Below are 21,540 nucleotides of genomic sequence, written 5' to 3'. Positions count from 1 at the left end.
TTATGGGGTGTAAAGATTTGCTAATTGTAATTGTAAACGGCAACATATCATATTGTTTGACTTTGTATCGTATATAGTTTTGTAATCCAGATAATCGGTATCGGTGTTGCGTAGTACTTAGACATTTTAATAAGAAAAAAAGAAAAGGGTATCTTTGAAAGACAAAGAATTCATTTATTGATAGACCAAGTGTAGATAGACCATGTGTTGAATGGACAAGTGATTAAATCCCTCGTTTTCTTTTTCCTTCTTTATAGCAAAAGGCCGATGCACACCTCAACAGGCTGGTGACAGGTGCGTAGGGCAATAGAGCATTATAATGAAAAGGGTATCTTTGAAAGTCAAAGAAGAGGTCCCGCACACTGTCAGACACAAAAAAATATGTTGCTCTTTATTAGGTTGATGTTTCAGTCGCTTAGACCTTCATCAGGACAGACAATGGTCTGTCCTGCCTTTTTTGTGTCTGACAGTGTGCGGGACCTCTTCTTTGTCTTTCAAAGATACCCTTTTCATTATAATGCTCTATTGCCCTACGCACCTGTCACCAGCCTGTTGAGGTGTGCATCAGCCTTTTGCTATAAAGAAGGAAAAAGAAAACGAGGGATTTAATCACTTGTCCATTCAACACTTGGTCTATCTACACTTGGTCTATGAATAAATTAATTATCTGTGTTCATGTAAAGGTCAGAATCAGAAGAATAACTTTATTTTTCATTTTCCAGATGTACTTACATACATAACTAATATGAAGTACTGTTTCCCCTCAGTCACTTGCAGTGCAACATAAAACATAAAAAACATGAAAACTAAAACTAAAGACACAGCATAAACAAACATTTAAATGGAGCCCCACTATATGTACTGTATGATGATGACGTTTTTTACACGTCCAGCACAGGCTTCTGGTGGTCCCTGGAACAAAATATCTTGAGATGGAAGTTGGCGGCAAAATACTTATCCTTTTGGGGGGCCTTGCCATGAAAAGGTTTTATCATCACATATTTAGAACCTTATTTTTCTTAGAAAACTGTTGGGATTTAATTTTAATCGGTTAATGCAAGGTCATTGCTTGTAAGGATTGGTTTGTTCTTACCATGCTGACACATCCAATCAAATGTTTGACGACCGTGGCTTGCAGACATATGCAATGGCTAAAATGTCTAATTAAGATAGAATATTATTAATTGGGTGCTGGGGGTGTGTTCCCTCCACCGCGTCATCAGTGCCCATACCCGAGGTGGGGTTGGCGAAAGGACCTTTCTGTGTGGAGTTTGCATGTTCTTTCCGTGTCCCATATAGGGTAGGTAGTAGGTACCCTCACAAAAACATGCAGTAATCCTGGTCTCTAAATTACCTCCCCCGGGCCCTGGCCAGCCTGATGGAGGGGAAAGGAACTGTTCGGAATAACGTGTTACTTCCACGCGCTACGTCCGGCCGGGGAAACTCTCCCGTCAGGTGAAAAGAAGCAGCTTGGACTCCTCATGCATAGAAGCAAGCATGAGGTCAGACCGCTGCCCCCCCCAAGTTGGCAGAGGAAGTGTATGTAGCGCCCAGGATTACGTTCGATAATTGACACTGGGTGAAAAAAATGGGTTGCAAAATTGTGGGATAAAATGTAATAAAAAAAATATGGCATGTTATTGCGACTGTAGGTCGCATTTACTATGAAAACCTGCATCTCCCGTCTGTCCGTTAGTCAGTTAGTCACCCACGCCTCCATATGGTCACGCCTCGTGACATCACATCTCCATATGGTCACGCCTCTTGGCCAGCAACTCTACATCTGACTCCAAACCTCAAACCTAAATTATCATTTAGTCCGCCTTAGTTGTTGTAGGGGTGCTTGTCACTGTACATTTATAACCATTAATAACTATTAATACTGGGTGCTAAATGCAGTACCCTGGGAGCATTTTGGGGTTATAAGTGTCTTGTCCAGGGACATTTCAAAACATAGGTAACTTTCTGACTCACATAAAGAAAAATAATATCATACATTACAACATTTGACAACTTTTATTGTCAAAATGTATTGACAAAATATGCAGGTGGTTGCAATGAGAATGTACATTTTTAAATAAAATTAAAAAAATTCGTGTTCTGCTAGGAAGCCAATGCTGGAGCTTCCTTTTGAAAAAACTAAAACAAAAAACACATTTTAAAGCACATTTCCACAAGAAGAAATTGCATAAAAATGCATACGTTGAGCTACAAAATGCTTCTGTTTTATGTAGAAAACCTGGCTACAAGTTAACATCTGGGAAAAGGTGAAACGATTACAAATAATTATAAAAAAGTAACAATATGATACTTTACACCCATACTGAACAAGTGAACATATACAGACATATACAGAATGCACAAGACAATATTAATCAATTGCTTAAATAACCGCTAAAGCAACATGGGATTGTACATAATATATTCATATTGCACTGGATGTGTTGTATATCATTTTCAATGGCTCATAGCTTCCCCTAGTGGTTTGTAATAGTAGTTGTGAGGAAATGTACTTTAAATTTTTTGTTTTAGCTACAGTTCAGTATGTTGCCGCAAAATCTATGTATCTATCAAATTCAAATAGTGCCATCATTGAATAATATATTACAGTGCAAACAACATTAAAACACATCTCTGCACTTGTTATCAAACAACTATCCTTCATTTATAGACAATACATTTGCATTAGAATAAATTACATTTCATTACAATACATTTTTGCTCTAAAAAATAAAGTGCAATAATAAAAAGGTGATATTCCCACAGATAGAGACACATTCTGGATCTGGGTCTTCCCTATATTGTAGTGTATAGCAGCGACATTTAAGCAGATACATTAAATATATATTTGTGCTTTTGGTTGACACCATGGATAATGTTGTGTATTAATGATGAAATTGTATAGCATTTTGTTGGTATATTTACTATGAAAACTGGACTCCTCAACACACCTTTGTTACGGTGGAGTACAGTACACACAGGTATACATAATGTCATTCCCTGTCAGGTGTCCAACTCCCTTTTGTACAACTAGAATTAAATGCTCGTAGCAGTGGACTGTAGCCTAGAGGCCAGGAAGCGTGAAATTGGTGTATATTTATATCCAAGCATCCATAAAAGAAAATAGGTTATAGAAGAAGGCATTGATTGCACCCTAATTAGCTCCAGGTGCAATGTAGGTTGGTTAAATGAATGTCTTGGTGGCTTTGTTTGATTGTATCTGGTTAGAGATATGTTCATCAGATTCACTTCAATTCATTTCAATCCAATAATCTACTCTTGTCATTGTGTGTGGCACTGCAGGCTTTTAACTGGTGGTGGCACTAGTAACTGTATGGATGGATAGTGTAGTGAATAGTGATACACGATTACTGTTAACTCACCTTTGACTTTGATTGATCAACATTTAAATAATCAAACAAGACAAATCAGACAGCTGCATGGGTTCGTGATGGAAGTAAATCCAAAATAATTCTGTATTATTAGGTTCTACTGGGATAAAGCCTTAGTTCAGCCCCAGAAACAACATGACTGAAAGAGCATTCAGATTTTTGCAAAAACATTAAAGGCTCTTTACTTGACATTAATTTGCAAGATAAAACCAATGGCTTGAGTAATGCAGATAGAAGGCAAACATGGGTGCATGTAATGGTTTTTAAAGCATGGTTTTGAGAACCATCATGGAGTGTAGTGGACAATGAGGGACAATGATGGACTGTTTGCAGGCTTCCTATGGCTCCAGTAGGCTTTTAAGGACTTGAGGGAAGCATGTTTGTGAGCAGGGTCGAGGCGAAAGGACCCTGCAGGTGTCCCATGCGTCGGGTGTACCTCTCTGCTGCTCTGTTGGGTGTTAAGGCCGAGGGCAGACTGGGGTTCCTCACTGCACTTCCAGAAGGCCACGAAGCACCTATTAAACTTGATAGAAAGAAAATACCGGTAGTCAAAATACCAGTGTTGTTTTTGGCAGAAAACATTTTGATTGTAGTTTTAGTCATAGTCTCTTGAATAGTTTTCATTTCGTTTTAGTCACATTTTAGTCACCTGGAATGTCTTAGTGTTTAGTCGACTAAATATCATAAGATTTTAGTTGACTAAATCTACAGTTGATTTAGTCGACTAAAATGTGTTTTGGCAGTTCTTGGTGCTGTTGTAATGACTGTTTTTACACTTGCTGAAAATAGCTGATCTACAAAAAAAACACACAGTTCTAAACCAATGTTCTATATTCTCAGATCTTTCATATGTTGCTATATATAGATCCTGGTTTTAACGAGTTATTTGATATTGCTTTGTTGAATACTCGACTCTGCCTCAAAAAAGGCATTCTGCCGACTGTTATTTCCTGAACGAATGGCACCGTTCTGAATAACGGCTGTTCTGCTTACGTTACTATGGAATATGAAGCGTGCAAGCTAATGAAAAAGCCTAGTTGTAAATCCATACTTTGTGTGAAAAAGATTGATTTTGAAATTAATCCACTTCAGATGCAGGACCTCATCGCATTTGGTCATGCCATCACCATGTCTGGATTTATTTTCCAATAATTCTTGGCTCATTTTACATTATCCCTCGCATCGACCTGGCTCAATAGAGCTCTTGTTGTATGCCACCTTTGTCTTAAAATGAAAATACATCGCATGGATGCACCTGGGGACATATCCTCAGTGGTGTTTCCCAAGGTCATTGGGGTTTCGGACAAGATAATTACAAGTCTAGACAGGGTCCTTAATGTCACAGAAGCCGTCGTGACCCATTCTTTTTCGATATCGGTACCATTAGAGAGGGCAAAGCAGGGGCACGGGCACCTGCTAGCCTAGTGGTCCAGGCGCATGCCTGACAGCGCGTTGCGTGTTCGAGTCCCGTTCATGACAACCTTTGCTGCATACAGTATGTCTCTCCCCTTCTCTCTCTTTACTGTCAGTCTTCACTTGAAACTATCAATAAAGGCAGAGAAGCCAAAAACAAAACAAATCGTTAAAAAGAAAAAAAGAAGAAAAAAACTAGAAATGCACTCTGTCGAGCTGCCAACTTGGCCTACTTGTGCACAAGCAGAGCACGCCATGAGTTGTGCTTACCACTGCTGGTACGACTGCTGCTCTGAGTCCTAAAGCTCTCTGCTGTCTAGGTTTGAAATACAGCAGTGGTCAGTGGTCCCTCATTGCCCGGTGGAGGACACCGACATACACACATATATACCCAGCCGATACATAACCCCTATTGACCTTATACCAATTTTGAAACGTACTTTAGTTACGTCATCGAGAACAGTGGTTTCTCATTGGCTGGTGGAATGTACCGACATACTGTACATATATACCCAGCCAAGTGCTGTTCTTGGTCCCTGATTGGCCGGTGGACAACACCGACATACGCAGCCGATTTCAGTACTTGCGCGCTCTGCTTGCGCGGGTAAAAAAGGAGAGGGCAAAGTTTGCATTTGATTTGTGTATTGCATTTCTACATGTATACAGTTTATGAATGCGTATGATGGCAATGTGATCTCTTAAATATGATACACAATGAAAAGATATGTGGTGTAATAGTTGAATAACATATCAGCACTAGGGCATTCACTTCTAGTAATTTTTACTAGTTGACTAGTTGCCTAGTTTACTAGTCGACTAGTTGTTTAACTACCTATTATTAATAAAAACATTTAAAAACTCTGTACATTGGTACACAACTATAATCTACCTGATCTTGAGGCCTACAAAATCGAGGGGAAAAATTAATAAAAAATAAAAAAATAGGTCGACTAGTGGATTTACTAGTCGACTAGTTGCTTAAAGCGCTAGCACTTAATGGGTCAACTTATTATGTTTTCTGGGGTGCAGAGTCGATTTCTGAGGTGAAGTAATTCAAGGTCAGGGTCACATGTCGAAGGTCAAGGTCAAGGTCATTTTGGATCACAAAGTCAATAAAAGGCCCTCAGTAATACAATATCGACTCAGAATTCAGGTTCCCTTCTAACCTGCTTATTAAAGAACACGTAGATTACTGGGTTGAAGACTGTGCTCAGCTTGGCCAGGATGGAGGGTACCACGCTGGCCATCGGGGTGACCAGTCCAGAGCGGCCGAAGGTGGCCAGCAGGGCGATGACGCCGTAGGGCATCCAGCAGAGGAGGTAGCAGGACACCATGGACAGCACCATCAGCACGATGTGCTGCTCCCGCCTCTGGGCCGACAGCATGTTGACCTTACCCACCTGGACACAGGGAAGAGGAGGAGAGAGTAGGTTGACCTTACCCACCTGCACACAGGGAAGAGGAGGAGAGAGTAGGTTGACCTTACCCACCTGCACACAGGGAGGAGGAGGAGAGAGTAGGTTGACCTTACCCACCTGCACACAGGGAAGAGGAGGAGAGAGCAGGTTGACCTTACCCACCTGGACACAGGGAAGAGGAGGAGAGAGTAGGTTGACCTTACCCACCTGGACACAGGGAAGAGGAGGAGAGAGTAGGTTGACCTTACCCACCTGCACACAGGGAGGAGGAGGAGAGCAGGTTGACCTTACCCACCTGGACACAGGGAGGAGGAGGAGAGAGTAGGTTGACCTTACCCACCTGGACACAGAGAGGAGGAGGAGAGCAGGTTGACCTTACCCACCTGGACACAGGGAGGAGGAGGAGAGAGTAGGTTGACCTTACCCACCTGGACACAGGGAGGAGGAGGAGAGAGTAGGTTGACCTTACCCACCTGGACACAGGGAGGAGGAGGAGAGAGTAGGTTGACCTTACCCACCTGGACACAGGGAGGAGGAGAGAGCAGGTTGACCTTACCCACCTGGACACAGGGAGGAGGAGGAGAGAGTAGGTTGACCTTACCCACCTGGACACAGGGAGGAGGAGGAGAGAGCAGGTTGACCTTACCCACCTGGACACAGGGAGGAGGAGGAGAGAGTAGGTTGACCTTACCCACCTGGACACAGGGAGGAGGAGAAGAGAGTAGGTTGACCTTACCCACCTGGACACAGGGAGGAGGAGAGAGTAGGTTGACCTTACCCACCTGGACACAGGGAGGAGGAGGAGAGAGTAGGTTGACCTTACCCACCTGGACACAGAGAGGAGGAGAGAGCAGGTTGACCTTACCCACCTGGACACAGAGAGGAGGAGAGAGCAGGTTGACCTTACCCACCTGGACACAGGGAGGAGGAGGAGAGAGCAGGTTGACCTTACCCACCTGGACACAGGGATGAGGAGGAGAGAGTAGAAAACCCCTAAAGCATGGTTCTCGGTCAGAAGATGGCGGGCGGATGGCCAAGACCCTAACGGTACACTAGTCGACTGGTATAGTCATCATGCTCTCGTCTCCAGGACAAAAAGCTTGTCACTTACATGATATCGTGCAGCCAATAGAGACGAGACGGACTTCTCTCACAATCTAAAAATACCTCACTGGTGATTCATGTAGGCTACTGGCGCACAGAGTGACCCGACCAGTGTGACCACCAGTCCAAAGCTCCTAACGACCTATTCCCTGAGTGAATGCACGGTTTATGTAATCCCTTCTGAGGTGAGGATGAGTCACTGATATCCAATAATTGGAGACATTGCCCCCTCCAGTAGCCACATACAGTGTTGGCCCCCTACCAGTATAACTGTCTGACTCTGTAGCCCTTTTAACCTGTAAAACGTTTTATTTCAGGTGTTAATGGGAGCCTGTGCAGACATCACTCACCCTGCAACCTGCTCTGTTGTCCCAAGCAGAGAAACCTGACGACATAATTGGGGCCATCGAGGCGGTGACAACTTGCCACTGAGTGGAAGGATTTTTATATAGGAGAAGGCAGTGGACGTTACATAGCATCTCTGACATCTCCTGTCATATTCATTTTTCTGGTTGTCCATTGTCGATGGAATGACTGTCGCGCGGTTGCCAATGGCATTGGAGGTGCTGTCAGTGATGGCAATAGAGATACAATAACAATACGATAGGCTACTGTACTCAACAATCATAGATCCATTAAGATAGGCCATTACAATTATCTATTATGACTTGAGGCATAGAAGGAAAGAGACATGTCTGTGAGCCATCATTGGATGCAAAGGTGTATACTGTACTGACTTCGACTCACAGCTACCTGATATTACTGAACATTTTGTGCAGTGAAAAGAAAAAAAAGAAAAGTAGGCCATGCATAAGAAGTAAACAATTAAAGTACTCTGGTGGATCTTGTGCAGCTAGTAACAACCGAACGAGCATGCAGATGAGCATGAGATGAAGACACACTTCGTTAGCATGAGTGTATATTGCCTCATGTTCAGAGAGTGCACACTTATAGTATATTCCTCTTTGCTTCCTCCCATTCTCCCAATCAATCTCAGCTACACCTTGTTCCACATGGCATACTTTTACATTTGAAGGATCTATTTCAATTTAAATTGCCTTTTCCCGAGTACACACTTACATTCCTCCAATTGTCTCCTTTTCCAATCTCCCCCTGGCACAGTGGCACACGGCATCTTTTGGGATTTGAAGTATGAGATATGTAAGGGCACATGATGTAATATGATGTCATTATGTACTGGGCTATAGTTTGGTGGATGGAACAGGGCCCTAGATGGGAGTGTTGGAGGAGATTGTTGTGCAAATGGGACTGCTCCATCTGTACTGAAGAAGGAACAAATCCAATTTGCATACCACTTGATATACCTGTATACCTTGTAGCATGTAGGGTGAGTGATGGCTGATTTTAGTAGTCACTCACACCCTTCCCCTTCCTAAAACTAATTAGACTTTGAGCTGAAAACACACCTGTTTATGTGTATCAATCTAATCGAGTGGTTCGCCACTTTTTCGCCTGCACAGAGTTTATTGACAGAAAGTAGCTCATGTCTATGGTGGATTTTTATGAAAGCTTCATCAAGCTTTCCATACACTGTTGGTGAGTTTAACGTTGTTTAATACAATCATATTTGATTGTATTGGATGTATGGACTGTCAAGGCCAGAAAGTTGTTGTCAGTAGTCGTTCCTGCATAACTTCCGCGTATGATGTCACGTGCATATAGCCTCTAACTAAATCCTTTCCTGTTGTGCTGTGAGACAGGGACGTGCAGAGAGTGTTAGAGAGGCAAGGGCTGAAATCCCCGTAAGAGGGCACTTTTGGACGAAAATAGCAGATCTACAAGCTCACAACGCGTCACGCTGCGACACGTTGTGAGCTTGTAGATCAGCTATTTTCGGGTCGCAACCAACCCAGCACTCTTTAGCTAGTGGAGATGCGGTGTAACAACATGGATTTTTAAACAAATTTGTTCAATGCAAAATGCTACGTTCAAGTTCAGGAGACTTCGGGGGAAAAAAGCAATTCTCCTGAATGCTGTCTTCCGGCATGGCATGGAAAGGAGTGGCATTTGCATTTCTTTCACTATAGTAAATGCTGCATTCGTGGTCTGGAAAGGGCAGTTGTTTTACAGATGGGAAAAAGGGCATGAAGGCTGAAGCCCCCTTTGTTGTCTAATTGTGTGCACGTCCCGGGTATGATGATGTCAAGTCTCTAACCTGGCCAGGCTGATAACGTGGATATACCAATTCATACCATGGAGCAACGTGTGCGTGAATTCACGTTATCAGTCTGGCTATAATGCCAGGCTACCGTGTCTCAGCCCCATACAGCAGTAGGCTGTAGGCATTAGGCAAAGTAGGCAAAAGAGTTATTTAGCCTGTTTTTCTTATATTTCACATTAAATTCCCATTGACAATGAATGGAGAATTTTACGTCATAGTGAGCAAATAGGCATAGTGTCTATTTTATGTCATGGTCACACAGGTGTGATCTTTTTATTCCTTGACTGCCTTGAGCACCGTCCCGTCCGCAGTGGCAATGGTTCTGTCCTCTGTGTTAACTGTCAGTACTTTTGTTTTCTTGAGCTTGAAAGACGGGTTTAGCACTAACGGGGGAAAAAACCTACCTGGACAATCTTGCAGGACAATCTGCAACAGCCAACACACCAAACACCTATCGCACGCACACATGCACACGCACGCACGCACACGCATAGCCCAGCACATGCCCCTCTGACTTGACACAGGGCTTGAGGAGTGCAGGGTTAAAGGTTGCCTTATTGACGGAGCCTTGTTTGGATCGTGTTGTAGAATATATTGAACTGTGAATAGCCATACTGTGTTTTGGTTTGTCTTTTTCTTTGTCTAAACCTTTCTGATGCAGTATAACTACTCCAGTGTCAGCTAACTTGCCTCCAGTAAGCATATGCTATACTGTATGCACAAAAGCTACTTCATATATTACTCAAAATTTGGACTGGAAGTTGCAGATCAGCCTCAAGAGCCAAATGGAAAGACATAACCTTTTCTATCTCTGTTAGCAAGCATGCAGGAGAATTGTACTGGAAGCCACCAGCCCTATACTGTGCCTCTGTTGCTTAGCAATTTGGTGATGTGTTTGAAATTAAATAAGATAAAAACAAACCAATCCACGGTATCCACCTGGAGCTGTATTCTTATAATTTGAAAACCTTTCCTGGGGCCTCTTCATTTACTTAATCCTTTTGGATCCCCCCTTTTTTAACTCAAATGTAAGTTAATCTTCTGCTATAGGTGTAGATTCTACAGTTCTGTATGTTTTAGGTGCTCCATCTCATTGTCACCACTTTCAATTTGTTAGTGTGAGCCAGTTTTAAGTTCATAAGGGGAAACTAGGCATGGAATTGGGATTGGGATTCTATGATTTATAATTTCAAACATTACCTGTTAAAAAGCGCTATATATAATAATCATATGGATCTGGGTCTAATTTGTAAAAATACATCTGCTCCTCTATGCATTGAGTTCACGTTCTGATTATATGTTATGCTGTTGTCAAACAAGGAATTCTTGGTAATCCCTGAGGTCTTGATCCAGCAGTTGCACTATAGAAGAAACGAAAATGTTACCTGCCCAGTGCCAATACAACATTGCATCGTCACAAATAATATAGCGCACTTGATGGGTGCAAACTCACCCTCCTGATGGTCATCAGGATTTGGCTGTAGCAATACACCATAAGCAGAAGGGGAAGCACCAGGCAGAAGATGAACAGACACAGCACGTAGGAGACACTGGTAGCGGAGCGCACGTGCCACTGGACCGAACACGTGGTCCCGGGCCCCTCAGGCCCGTAGCTGCTCCAACCCAGGAAGGGCGGCAGGGTCCAGAGGAGAGAGTAGAGCCAAGAGATCCCCACACACAGCCACGCCTTCCTGAAGTTGGAGATGTCCACCTGGCTGGAGCACAGCACGGCAGCGTAGCGCTCATAGGATAGCATGGATAAGGACACCAGCGACACAATCCCTGGAAGCAAGAAAGCATCAACACGGGTTACTCGTATTGCTCTGGTCAAGTCGATAGTCTAGTTCTAGCAGTATATATAGCTGTACAGCCAGTTGTGGGCAAAGTACTCGACCCCAGTACTTGAGCTTGATCAGTGAGGAAGAGAGAGGGATGGAGAGTGTGAGGGTGAGGGAGAGAGACTAGATATTTGGCTTTAACTCTAGCCTGAAGTGGAAACTCCTGTTACACTCCATAACCCGGCCAATGTGTACTTGAATCTTTACGACACGTCGGCCAGTATAAACCCCAGCAACAAACAGCTATTTTGCTAAATTGTTGTTGTTGAAGGTATTGTCACTGTACATTTGCCCATACATGATAGTTGTCCTGCATCCGATTCATAACTATTTCTAGGAACAGTGGGTGCTGTTACAGCACCCAGGGAGCACTTATAGTGGTTAGGTGTCTTGATCAGGGACACTTTGACGCAGACAGGGTTTGCAGCGTCTGAACCGGCAATTCCCAGAAGAATTCGTTCTCTACACACTCATCTGTATGGCCACGTATTTTCAGCTTGTATATTTCTTTAAATGCGATTTAACCAGCCAGCCAGCTGGCACAAGTCATATGAAGGAGGTTTTAATCTGGGGCTAATTTGGGCCTGGCATAGTAGAGGAGGGTGTTTAATTACTTGACTAGTATAGAGAACTTGGGTCCCCATTTTCTTGGTTTAATTGTGCATGCTTCCTTCCCACTTCCACTCAAGCATTATACTTGGAGGGGAGTCACATAATGTATGTCTCGTGTTACCCCAGTGGAGTAATTACCGCAATGAGCTCAATGAACACATTGCTGTCAACGATCTCACTAATAACAAAGTGTGTCATTGCTTTTGGTATTTGAGGAAGAGTGGGTGGCGGTTAACTCCTCCAACTGTTTCTATTTCTGGTTCTTGAGATCCCATGAGTCAACACCGAGCTGGGAAGTAGGCTATATAAGCCTATACTGCTTGTTACTTAATATTATGTTGACCTGAGGACATTCTACAAATGTTTTCTGAAAAACCTGTTTCATTCTCAAACATTTTCATGTCAAGGACCCCCAAAAATATTGGCCGCTGACCCCCATCTGAAAAAACACTATGTAGTTCCAGAGACCCCTCAGAACCAAAGACTTGAGTTAAAACACATTCGCTCTGAAAGAATATATATTCAAAGAGTTGCGCCACATTTTCACAAAAGAAAAAGAAAAAGAAGCAGATCTACTTAGAGAGCTTGTAGAGAGCTTGTAAAAGCTTGTAGAAAATTTTCAATAGCTAAAGTATAACATAATGCTTAAATCACCAAAAGGGGTTCCCGCCCCGAATGGGTTAATTAAAGAGACTTTCAAAATGTAATAACAGGATTTTAAGTTGAGCCAATAGTCGTGTATATGTTTTCAATAATGTCATAAATATTATAATGGACCTGGACCACTGTAGTAGCCATCCAGGCACCTATAAGCTCAATGTAGCCTGTCGGCATGTCGCGGGTTCAACACCCGATCCCGACGGATGTCACACATCATCCCCATCTCTCTCCCCATTTCCTGTCAGCCTATTGACAAGTAAAATAAAGGCATGAAAACCCCTTTTGTAGCCACTATTGATCAGTGGCTATACAAAAAGTTAAACAGATATATAAGATGAAATGTATGACAGCCCAGCTACTGTACAAATTAAGCTTCCTATAACTTCAATAGGAGATGGGCGTTAGTGGCAGAATATCTGGAAGCAGATTCTACAAATGGGCAGAGCTGCCGCCCAGATACCCTAACTTAAAACCTCCCATATCACAGTGAGAAGTTCAAGTTCATCCCCAAGGCACTCGCAAGGCATTACTTTTCTTTGTATGTATGTATGTATATGTATGTATTGTTTTTACACTTACAAAAAATGAACTGAGAGAAAATGAACATGTCTTTAATATAATATGAAACAAATTGCCTGTAAATGATCTTATAATGGCAATAAACGAGTAAAAAAAAAGGAAAGCCCCAAAATAATTACTATGGAATCGTGCATTTTCCGTGTGTCGACCAATATGGTGCCCAGGTCTCGTGACATCATGTGACATTATCAGGAGGGAGATGTCTGAGATCCCTGATGTCATCAATATTGGCCAGTAACTCTACATCTGACCTCAAACCTCAAACCCTTAAATCTCCATGGATATAATATGTCAGAACCTGTTCTGACATTCCATACTGTATGTTGATCCTTCCCCATCCCCATCTCCCCCCTCTTTGATGTCTCCCTTTTGACACCTGTCCATTAAAATTTCAAACTCTAGACAGGCCTGCCCCAAAGTTATTAGTGCAGCCGCACCCGGCAGCCGGCGAAAACTAGTTCTCAACAGGCCCGAAAATTAAGGCCCGGCCCTACCTGGGCCCTCATCAAACCCTGTACAGTGTACACTCAAGGGAATGTCCCTGCTACCACCCTTAGATCTCCATTTTATAGTGTATGGAGCTGACCTGTTCTGACATTCCGTAAGTTGATCAAACCCTGTACACTCAAGACATGCATCTTATATGGCCAGTACAGAATGCATTACATGTTGATCTGACCCCCATGCCAAAACAGTCTGCCCAGCAGTCTGCCGTCAACATTGCACGCGACCTCAAGGTCGCTTCTCGCCCTCAGGCGTTTTATGGTGGTTATCAGTTGTATAAATCAGTTATGTTTGAAATGTATTGATGTGTAATGATCTTATATTCATGATTATATTTCAACTTTTGTTTTATGTGATTATGCCCCGCCTTCCTCATACTTGACAGGCACTTGCAATTGTAGGAGTTGAGGCCTTGACTTGTGACGGTGTGTGTGTGGGGGGACGGACAAACGGATGGACGGACACGAATAACCATCAAAGTCCATAATTTATTCTGACCCTGTCCTGAACCCTTAACCATAATTTATAGGCTACATTTTGGATAATTAGTATGGATGTAAGAGCCATTTGAGATGGTTATTCTCAACTGCTCAATACTGAGCTCAAGGGATATTACAGCTCTTTTTTGACATAATGGGTTTTTTAAATGTCCCTTTCTAGATGGGTGTTAGAGATACCTTGGGCTATTTTGCTGTGTCCTTGTCTATATTAGTCCGATAATTGGTGCTTGGCGGTGATTTGTCACATGCCCCTGCAGCTTCAACTGAAAAATACTGTCTGTTATACTTATACTATAAGTCAAAACACTGCCTATTGTTTAATTTTCAGCAACGCAGATAGCTGAAGCTGATCCTGCAGTAGGGCATATACGATAATGATGATTTCATTTGGCCACTTTGTTTTTGGTTATAGCCTATATAAGTGTTTATTTGTAGGCTACGTCTCTAAATGTTATGAGTTGATACATGGTGGACCCTATTGTAAACAAGTGTAGGCTAATGCTTTATATGGTGTCGTCCACATGCAGTTAACAGTTTTGTATTTTACTTTGAGTACGTGCTTGAAATGTATGTAGCCTAATTCTCCAATCTGTTAATAAATACTTCAATCAATCAATCAATCAATCAATCAATCAATCTATTGTTCATTTCAATACCTTTTCACGAGTTTGTCAGCAAAATAGCCTACATCTAAACAGTGCACGCATGTTGCTACAAATTATAAAAAGTGAACACTCCGTGATCTTAGAATAATATACGCCTGTTTCACTTACCAAAGAGGGAATTGGCAAAACCATACCACTTGCAGCCGTGATCTCCAATTAGCCATCGTCCTTGCAGACTCGCAGCGAAGCTGAAGGGGGTCCCGAAAACACACACGAGAATGTCGCTCACGCTGATATTCAACAGGATCAGATTGATGGGCGTCCGCAGGGAGCGAAACTTCGCGAAGATCAGGAGAACAAGGCAATTGTTGAAGATGCCCAGCACTAGGATGAGACCGAGGAATACTGCCACCACCGTGTGGCCAGTCCGGCTCAGTCCGGCGGAGCCCCCTTGGAGCACCGAGGAGTCGCGAACACTGGCAGTGGCATCGGTGCTGAAGTTGGAGGTGCTGTCCGTGGTGCTTAAATTCCACCCTCTTATTAAGTGGACAACCATAGCACCCTCCGTACGCAGGCAATGAGGACGTCTGTCAGGTCGCAAGGGGAACAAAGTAACGTTCTCTCTCTCTCTCCCCCATTCAAACTCAGTCCACTCCTTTCACAACCACGACGCAACGTGCGTTCGGAGTGACGACCCATTTATGGACTTGAATACGGAGTTGAGCGCGCCCCCATAACTACTTGGTGTCAAACCTTTTTCTACTCCCCCACACGCGTAGTCCTGATGTAAAACATCACACTCGTGTGAAATGAGGGGCGCCCAGATTTTTGAGGGCCCCCAGCTCCTATATACTACAGCTTTTGTCCACACACGTCTCATATTTGCCATTGGCAATGAAAGGAGAAATTAGGTCAAATATATAGATTTGTGGCAACACAAACATTAAATGCCACCAGTGTGATTTTTTTTTATTACAAGATATATCAGCGAGATGCAGATTATTTACCCTAAACAAACATTATGTCCATTGGCTGGCACAAATTACATCATAATTACATAGCCCATGCCCAGTTTTGTGTGATCATGATGATGATTTGATTGAACCCATAGCGATGTGATTGGCTGAGCAAAGTAGGCCTACATATTGAGGATAAGATAGAGAGAAGAGATTTTTACCTCATGTACTTTAGAACATTTTACCTGTACTTTAGAACATTTTACCTGTACTTTGAGATTTGTGTACTTTTGGGGGCTATAGAGAGAGGGAGGTAGAGTGCAGTGGAATTAGGAGTCCTAATTGGCGGAGACCAATATTGGAAAATGGTCACAGGAAAAATGAAGAGACTAAATGAAGGACTAGTTACACTGGAAAGTGTATTTGGATGGCTGGTGCAAGGAGAAGTCACCACGCTAAATATCATAACTGAAGTTGTGGACATTGAAGTAATGCACATCAGCGTCGGAGAGGAACAGGCACTGTCAGATCAGTTACGCAACTTTGGGGAAATCGAATCCCTTGGAATCCACATGAAAGAAATGCATTCTGAGAAGGAAGACATGGCAGTGTATCCCAAGCCGTGCATATCCACGGCTTCCCAAGCCGTGCATGCCAAATCCCAGGCTGAGGAAGAAATGCCACTTGACAGTTTTCAAATCAGCCTCATGGTGGCGCTACAACAGGCCAAGTTGCGTCACACACACACACACACACACACACACACACACACACACACACACACACACACACACACACACACACACACACACACACACACACACACACACACACACACACACACACACAAAACCAAACAAACATGTTTAAATTACTCCTAAACATTTTGCCAAACATCACACACTCTCCTATCCTCATGGTGGAGACCTGTGCCCAGAAGGGCACTTTTTCTAGTTAATTTCTGCATCTCTTAGGGCCGATTTAACCATATAATGCATTTGGATGGCAAAAATGGCAGATCTGCAAGTTCAGTGTCTTGAATGAGATGTGCTGTGAGCCTTAATAATGATATTATTAAAATGAAATAAAGCTGTTGATACAGCCCCTCCTATATCCACCTTTAATGTCTGTCCACTACACAAACATTAATTCAGATTGAGATGAATGGAGAATGATACGTTATAGTGTATTGTACGTCATGATGACACGACGCAAATTGTGACAGCAATTGTGATGTGCATTGTAGCTTGCTTCTGAACTAATGATGCCTCTTTTTTATCAAATCAGATTCGGGGATGACATCAGAGTGGTGCCCAAGAGAAGCCTTGGTGACCTGGAGCCCCCACCCCTCCAATGTATATTTTTATGACCAAATCATTATTTTTATGATTTATTTTTATATGGGGCAGTCAATAAATGTTTATTCTCCCAATAAACATCTCTGAGGTCTTCTTTTCTGACACATATTTGGATATTTTTTTATACAGAAAGATAAAATATAGATTGTGTAATTTACATATAATAGGCTGGTTGCTATTATATTATTATTATTATTATTATTGTATTATTTATTATTGTATTATTATTATGTTCATACTGTTTACAGCACTTTAAAGAAGACAATAGGACAATGACCATTCACACCTAATCAGTGGGATTGAGCCATGCTGTGAGTGCTTATAGGCAGGAAGTGACACTCTGCCTTCAGATTCGATTCGATTCAGATTTGTTTGACCTTGAACTTGATGCCAACATTGTTCCACCTCCTCTTTCCCCTGTTTTTAGTAGGCTATTGTTAAACCGTATAGGAAATAAAATTAAATCTTAATTGCAAGCAAGAAGTTGTCCCGTCTGATGGTATTTGCACCGCTACAAGTTTTGGTGCCGAGACCCGGGAGAGAGATCTAAACAAGATCTATCTATCTATCTATCTATCTATGAATGAAGAAGCGAATACACAGACACCAGCCATGGCGGACATACAAAGAAACAAAAGATTACTGGGAGCAGTTCGAAGTGCTACGACCAGGTTGCTAATGCTAACGAAGATTGATCAAGACGAGATCGCAATGCAACGGCCTAATGTGGAGGTACTGGAGGAGTAGCCTACGAGAGACAAGTTTGGTGGAGTATGATCGGGAAATTGAAGGAGAATTGGAACTTGATCAACTGGATGAAGAAGTGAATAACTCACTGAAATACATGGATGCAATATGTGAGAGAAAGACGAGGATAAAACGCATTCTGAGGAGAAATGAGGAAGGAGAAATCGCATCCACGGCCTCGGGAAATACAGTGACAATTAAGACAGTCCGTCAAACTGCAAAAACTGACCATGGAGAGGTTCACTGGAGATGTGAGTCAATGGCAAAGCTTTTGGAGTCAATTTGAGACAGCAATAGACAAAAACACGAGTCTCAGTAAGTCTGATAAATTCACATATTTAAAGTCATTCTTAATTAAGTGGCACAACGGCTATGTAGTCGCGGGATTGGCTTTATCAGACCAGAACTAGAAAAAGTGCCCTTCTGGGCACAGGTCTCCACCAGGATAGGAATGTAGGACATTGCAGCTTGCCTTCATCTGGTGGTTGGATAAAAGGGCAACAAAAGTAAATAATATAACATCTAACAGTATATTAATAATGCTTAGTATAATGTTATAAAGATGAATGGCATGCATTATACAAATGGCATGTTATGGCCTCTAGGGAGTTGGCATACAAAGTTATCCACAGATCCGTGCAGTTAGAGGTAAAAACACTTTTCGGCCAGTTATAGTTGAAATTGTTCATGTGGCATTTCTTCCTCTGCCTAGTGGGAATGTGCGTGCACAATTTCACGGAAATCACGCGATGTGTTCATGATTTGCAGCATTTTGTTTGAAACTGAGCACTCCTGTGAACTTTGGAAGCCAATCTTAACCAATCAGGATGGAGTCTGAGAAATCTGAAGGACCTGTTTCGTTGAATGGCTCTAGAGAGACTGTGTACCAATTTGCGCGATGTTTGGACAAAATCTGTAGGTGTACTGTGCAAAAACTTGTTTTGCACAAAGCGGCCTCCTGGTGGCGCTATAACAGGCCGTTCTGGAAATTTTGGGGCAGAGGTTCATCGTTGGCATCCAGGGAGTATGTGTGCAAAATTTGGCATCGACCGGGTTAACGGTGCCAAAGCGGCCTCCTGGTGGCGCTATAACTATTAAGTGGCTAATTAAGTGGCACAACGGCTATGTAGTCGCGGGATTGGCTTTATCAGACCAGAACTAGAAAAAGTGCCCTTCTGGGCACAGGTCTCCACCAGGATAGGAATGTAGGACATTGCAGCTTGCCTTCATCTGGTGGTTGGATAAAAGGGCAACAAAAGTAAATAATATAACATCTAACAGTATATTAATAATGCTTAGTAATGTTATAAAGATGAATGGCATGCATTATACAAATGGCATGTTATGGCCTCTAGGGAGTTGGCATACAAAGTTATCCACAGATCCGTGCAGTTAGAGGTAAAAACACTTTTCGGCCAGTTATAGTTGAAATTGTTCATGTGGCATTTCTTCCTCTGCCTAGTGGGAATGTGCGTGCACAATTTCACGGAAATCACGCGATGTGTTCATGATTTGCAGCATTTTGTTTGAAACTGAGCACTCCTGTGAACTTTGGAAGCCAATCTTAACCAATCAGGATGGAGTCTGAGAAATCTGAAGGACCTGTTTCGTTGAATGGCTCTAGAGAGACTGTGTACCAATTTGCGCGATGTTTGGACAAAATCTGTAGGTGTACTGTGCAAAAACTTGTTTTGCACAAAGCGGCCTCCTGGTGGCGCTATAACAGGCCGTTCTGGAAATTTTGGGGCAGAGGTTCATCGTTGGCATCCAGGGAGTATGTGTGCAAAATTTGGCATCGACCGGGTTAACGGTGCCAAAGCGGCCTCCTGGTGGCGCTATAACTATTAAGTGGCTAATTAAGTGGCACAACGGCTATGTAGTCGCGGGATTGGCTTTATCAGACCAGAACTAGAAAAAGTGCCCTTCTGGGCACAGGTCTCCACCAGGATAGGAATGTAGGACATTGCAGCTTGCCTTCATCTGGTGGTTGGATAAAAGGGCAACAAAAGTAAATAATATAACATCTAACAGTATATTAATAATGCTTAGTAATGTTATAAAGATGAATGGCATGCATTATACAAATGGCATGTTATGGCCTCTAGGGAGTTGGCATACAAAGTTATCCACAGATCCGTGCAGTTAGAGGTAAAAACACTTTTCGGCCAGTTATAGTTGAAATTGTTCATGTGGCATTTCTTCCTCTGCCTAGTGGGAATGTGCGTGCACAATTTCACGGAAATCACGCGATGTGTTCATGATTTGCAGCATTTTGTCTTAACCAATCAGGATGGAGTCTGAGAAATCTGAAGGACCTGTTTCGTTGAATGGCTCTAGAGAGACTGTGTACCAATTTGCGCGATGTTTGGACAAAATCTGTAGGTGTACTGTGCAAAAACTTGTTTTGCACAAAGCGGCCTCCTGGTGGCGCTATAACAGGCCGTTCTGGAAATTTTGGGGCAGAGGTTCATCGTTGGCATCCAGGGAGTATGTGTGCAAAATTTGGCATCGACCGGGTTAACGGTGCCAAAGCGGCCTCCTGGTGGCGCTATAACAGGCCGTTCTGGAAATTTTGGGGCAGAGGTTCATCGTTGGCATCCAGGGAGTGTGTGTGCAAAATTTGGCATCGACCGGGTTAACGGTGCCGGAGATTAGCTGCTCACGGACACACACACGGACGGACACACGGACGGACGGAGTGCAAAACATACTCTCCACCCATGCCTTCGGCCTGGTGGAGACAATTATGACAATGCCATTAAAATGCTTAGCTGGTACATGTTTCCAACTCAAAGTTGTACTCCACTGGTCCTTGAGGGGGTACTTCCAGGTGGTCCCCATGGCTAATTGATGGAGTGTTGGTAACCAAATGGACCCTTATAGATCTTTAACTCTTGCCAGTGTAAAATAAATGGTTTCAAAGTTGATATACTGTAGCAGAATAGCAAAAACAAATCGGTTGTATGCTGAAAATAGCCCATCTACAGAGGTAGAAAGTAAGTACATTTACTGTACTTTTGACAGACAGACAGAAAATATAAACATGGAGTGAGATATCCACGCTTCTGGGCGAGATATCCACGCTTCGGGGGGAGATATCCACGCTTTCGGGGCGTGTTATCCACGGCTTTGCGTCGAGTTATCTTCCATTTTTGAAATTTCCGTGGTGACCGTTTTTCTTTTCGCGGGGGCGAGTTGGTAAAGGTGCGAGTCGTTTGGTATTCATGATGATAAGTAGGCTACGCCCCTCCGCTTCACATGGGTGTTGACCAGTATGAAGTACAAGCATAGAGTACAAGCAGTGAACTTTTATTAGATTATTACATTGAACTATAGCTATAATTAGCCTATATATAAGAACTATGGCAACACTAATAAATCCCTGTCTATTCAGCTGCTATAAGCTGCACTTGAAGCAAATCACCCCCATGTGCTATAATTAAAGGTCAAAATAGCAGGCTGCTGCCCTTGAGTGCAACAACAAAATTGTGCCTGGGGGGACTATGAGGGGCGGGGGGGACTATGGGGGGGGGGTAATGAATTTTGGTTTACAAGTGATGGTGCCAAGATCCTGGTCTCTAAACTGCCTCCCCCTGCCAGCCGGGGCGCCTGCTGGAGGGGAAAGGAACTGGTTGGAATAACGTGTTTCTTCCACGCGCTACGTCCAACCAG

General features: G+C 42.9%; 1 protein-coding gene across 1 annotated transcript; it reads right to left on the bottom strand.

Moving 5' to 3' along the window:
- Positions 1-530: 530 nt before the first annotated feature.
- Positions 531-15,363, bottom strand: tmtops3a (teleost multiple tissue opsin 3a; the record flags this gene model as incomplete). Its single annotated transcript, XM_083786209.1, has 5 exons — positions 531-575; positions 3,829-3,915; positions 5,972-6,205; positions 10,963-11,291; positions 14,976-15,363. The coding sequence occupies 5 exons, from the start codon at positions 15,361-15,363 to the stop codon at positions 531-533; spliced, it is 1,083 nt and encodes a 360-aa protein (XP_083642335.1).
- Between the last annotated feature and the right edge of the window lie 6,177 nt (positions 15,364-21,540).

This window comes from Protomyctophum parallelum, assembly GCF_964188405.1.
Source record: "Protomyctophum parallelum genome assembly, chromosome: 16".
NCBI lineage: Eukaryota > Metazoa > Chordata > Actinopteri > Myctophiformes > Myctophidae > Protomyctophum > Protomyctophum parallelum.
This window is presented reverse-complemented; position numbering and strand designations above follow the sequence as displayed.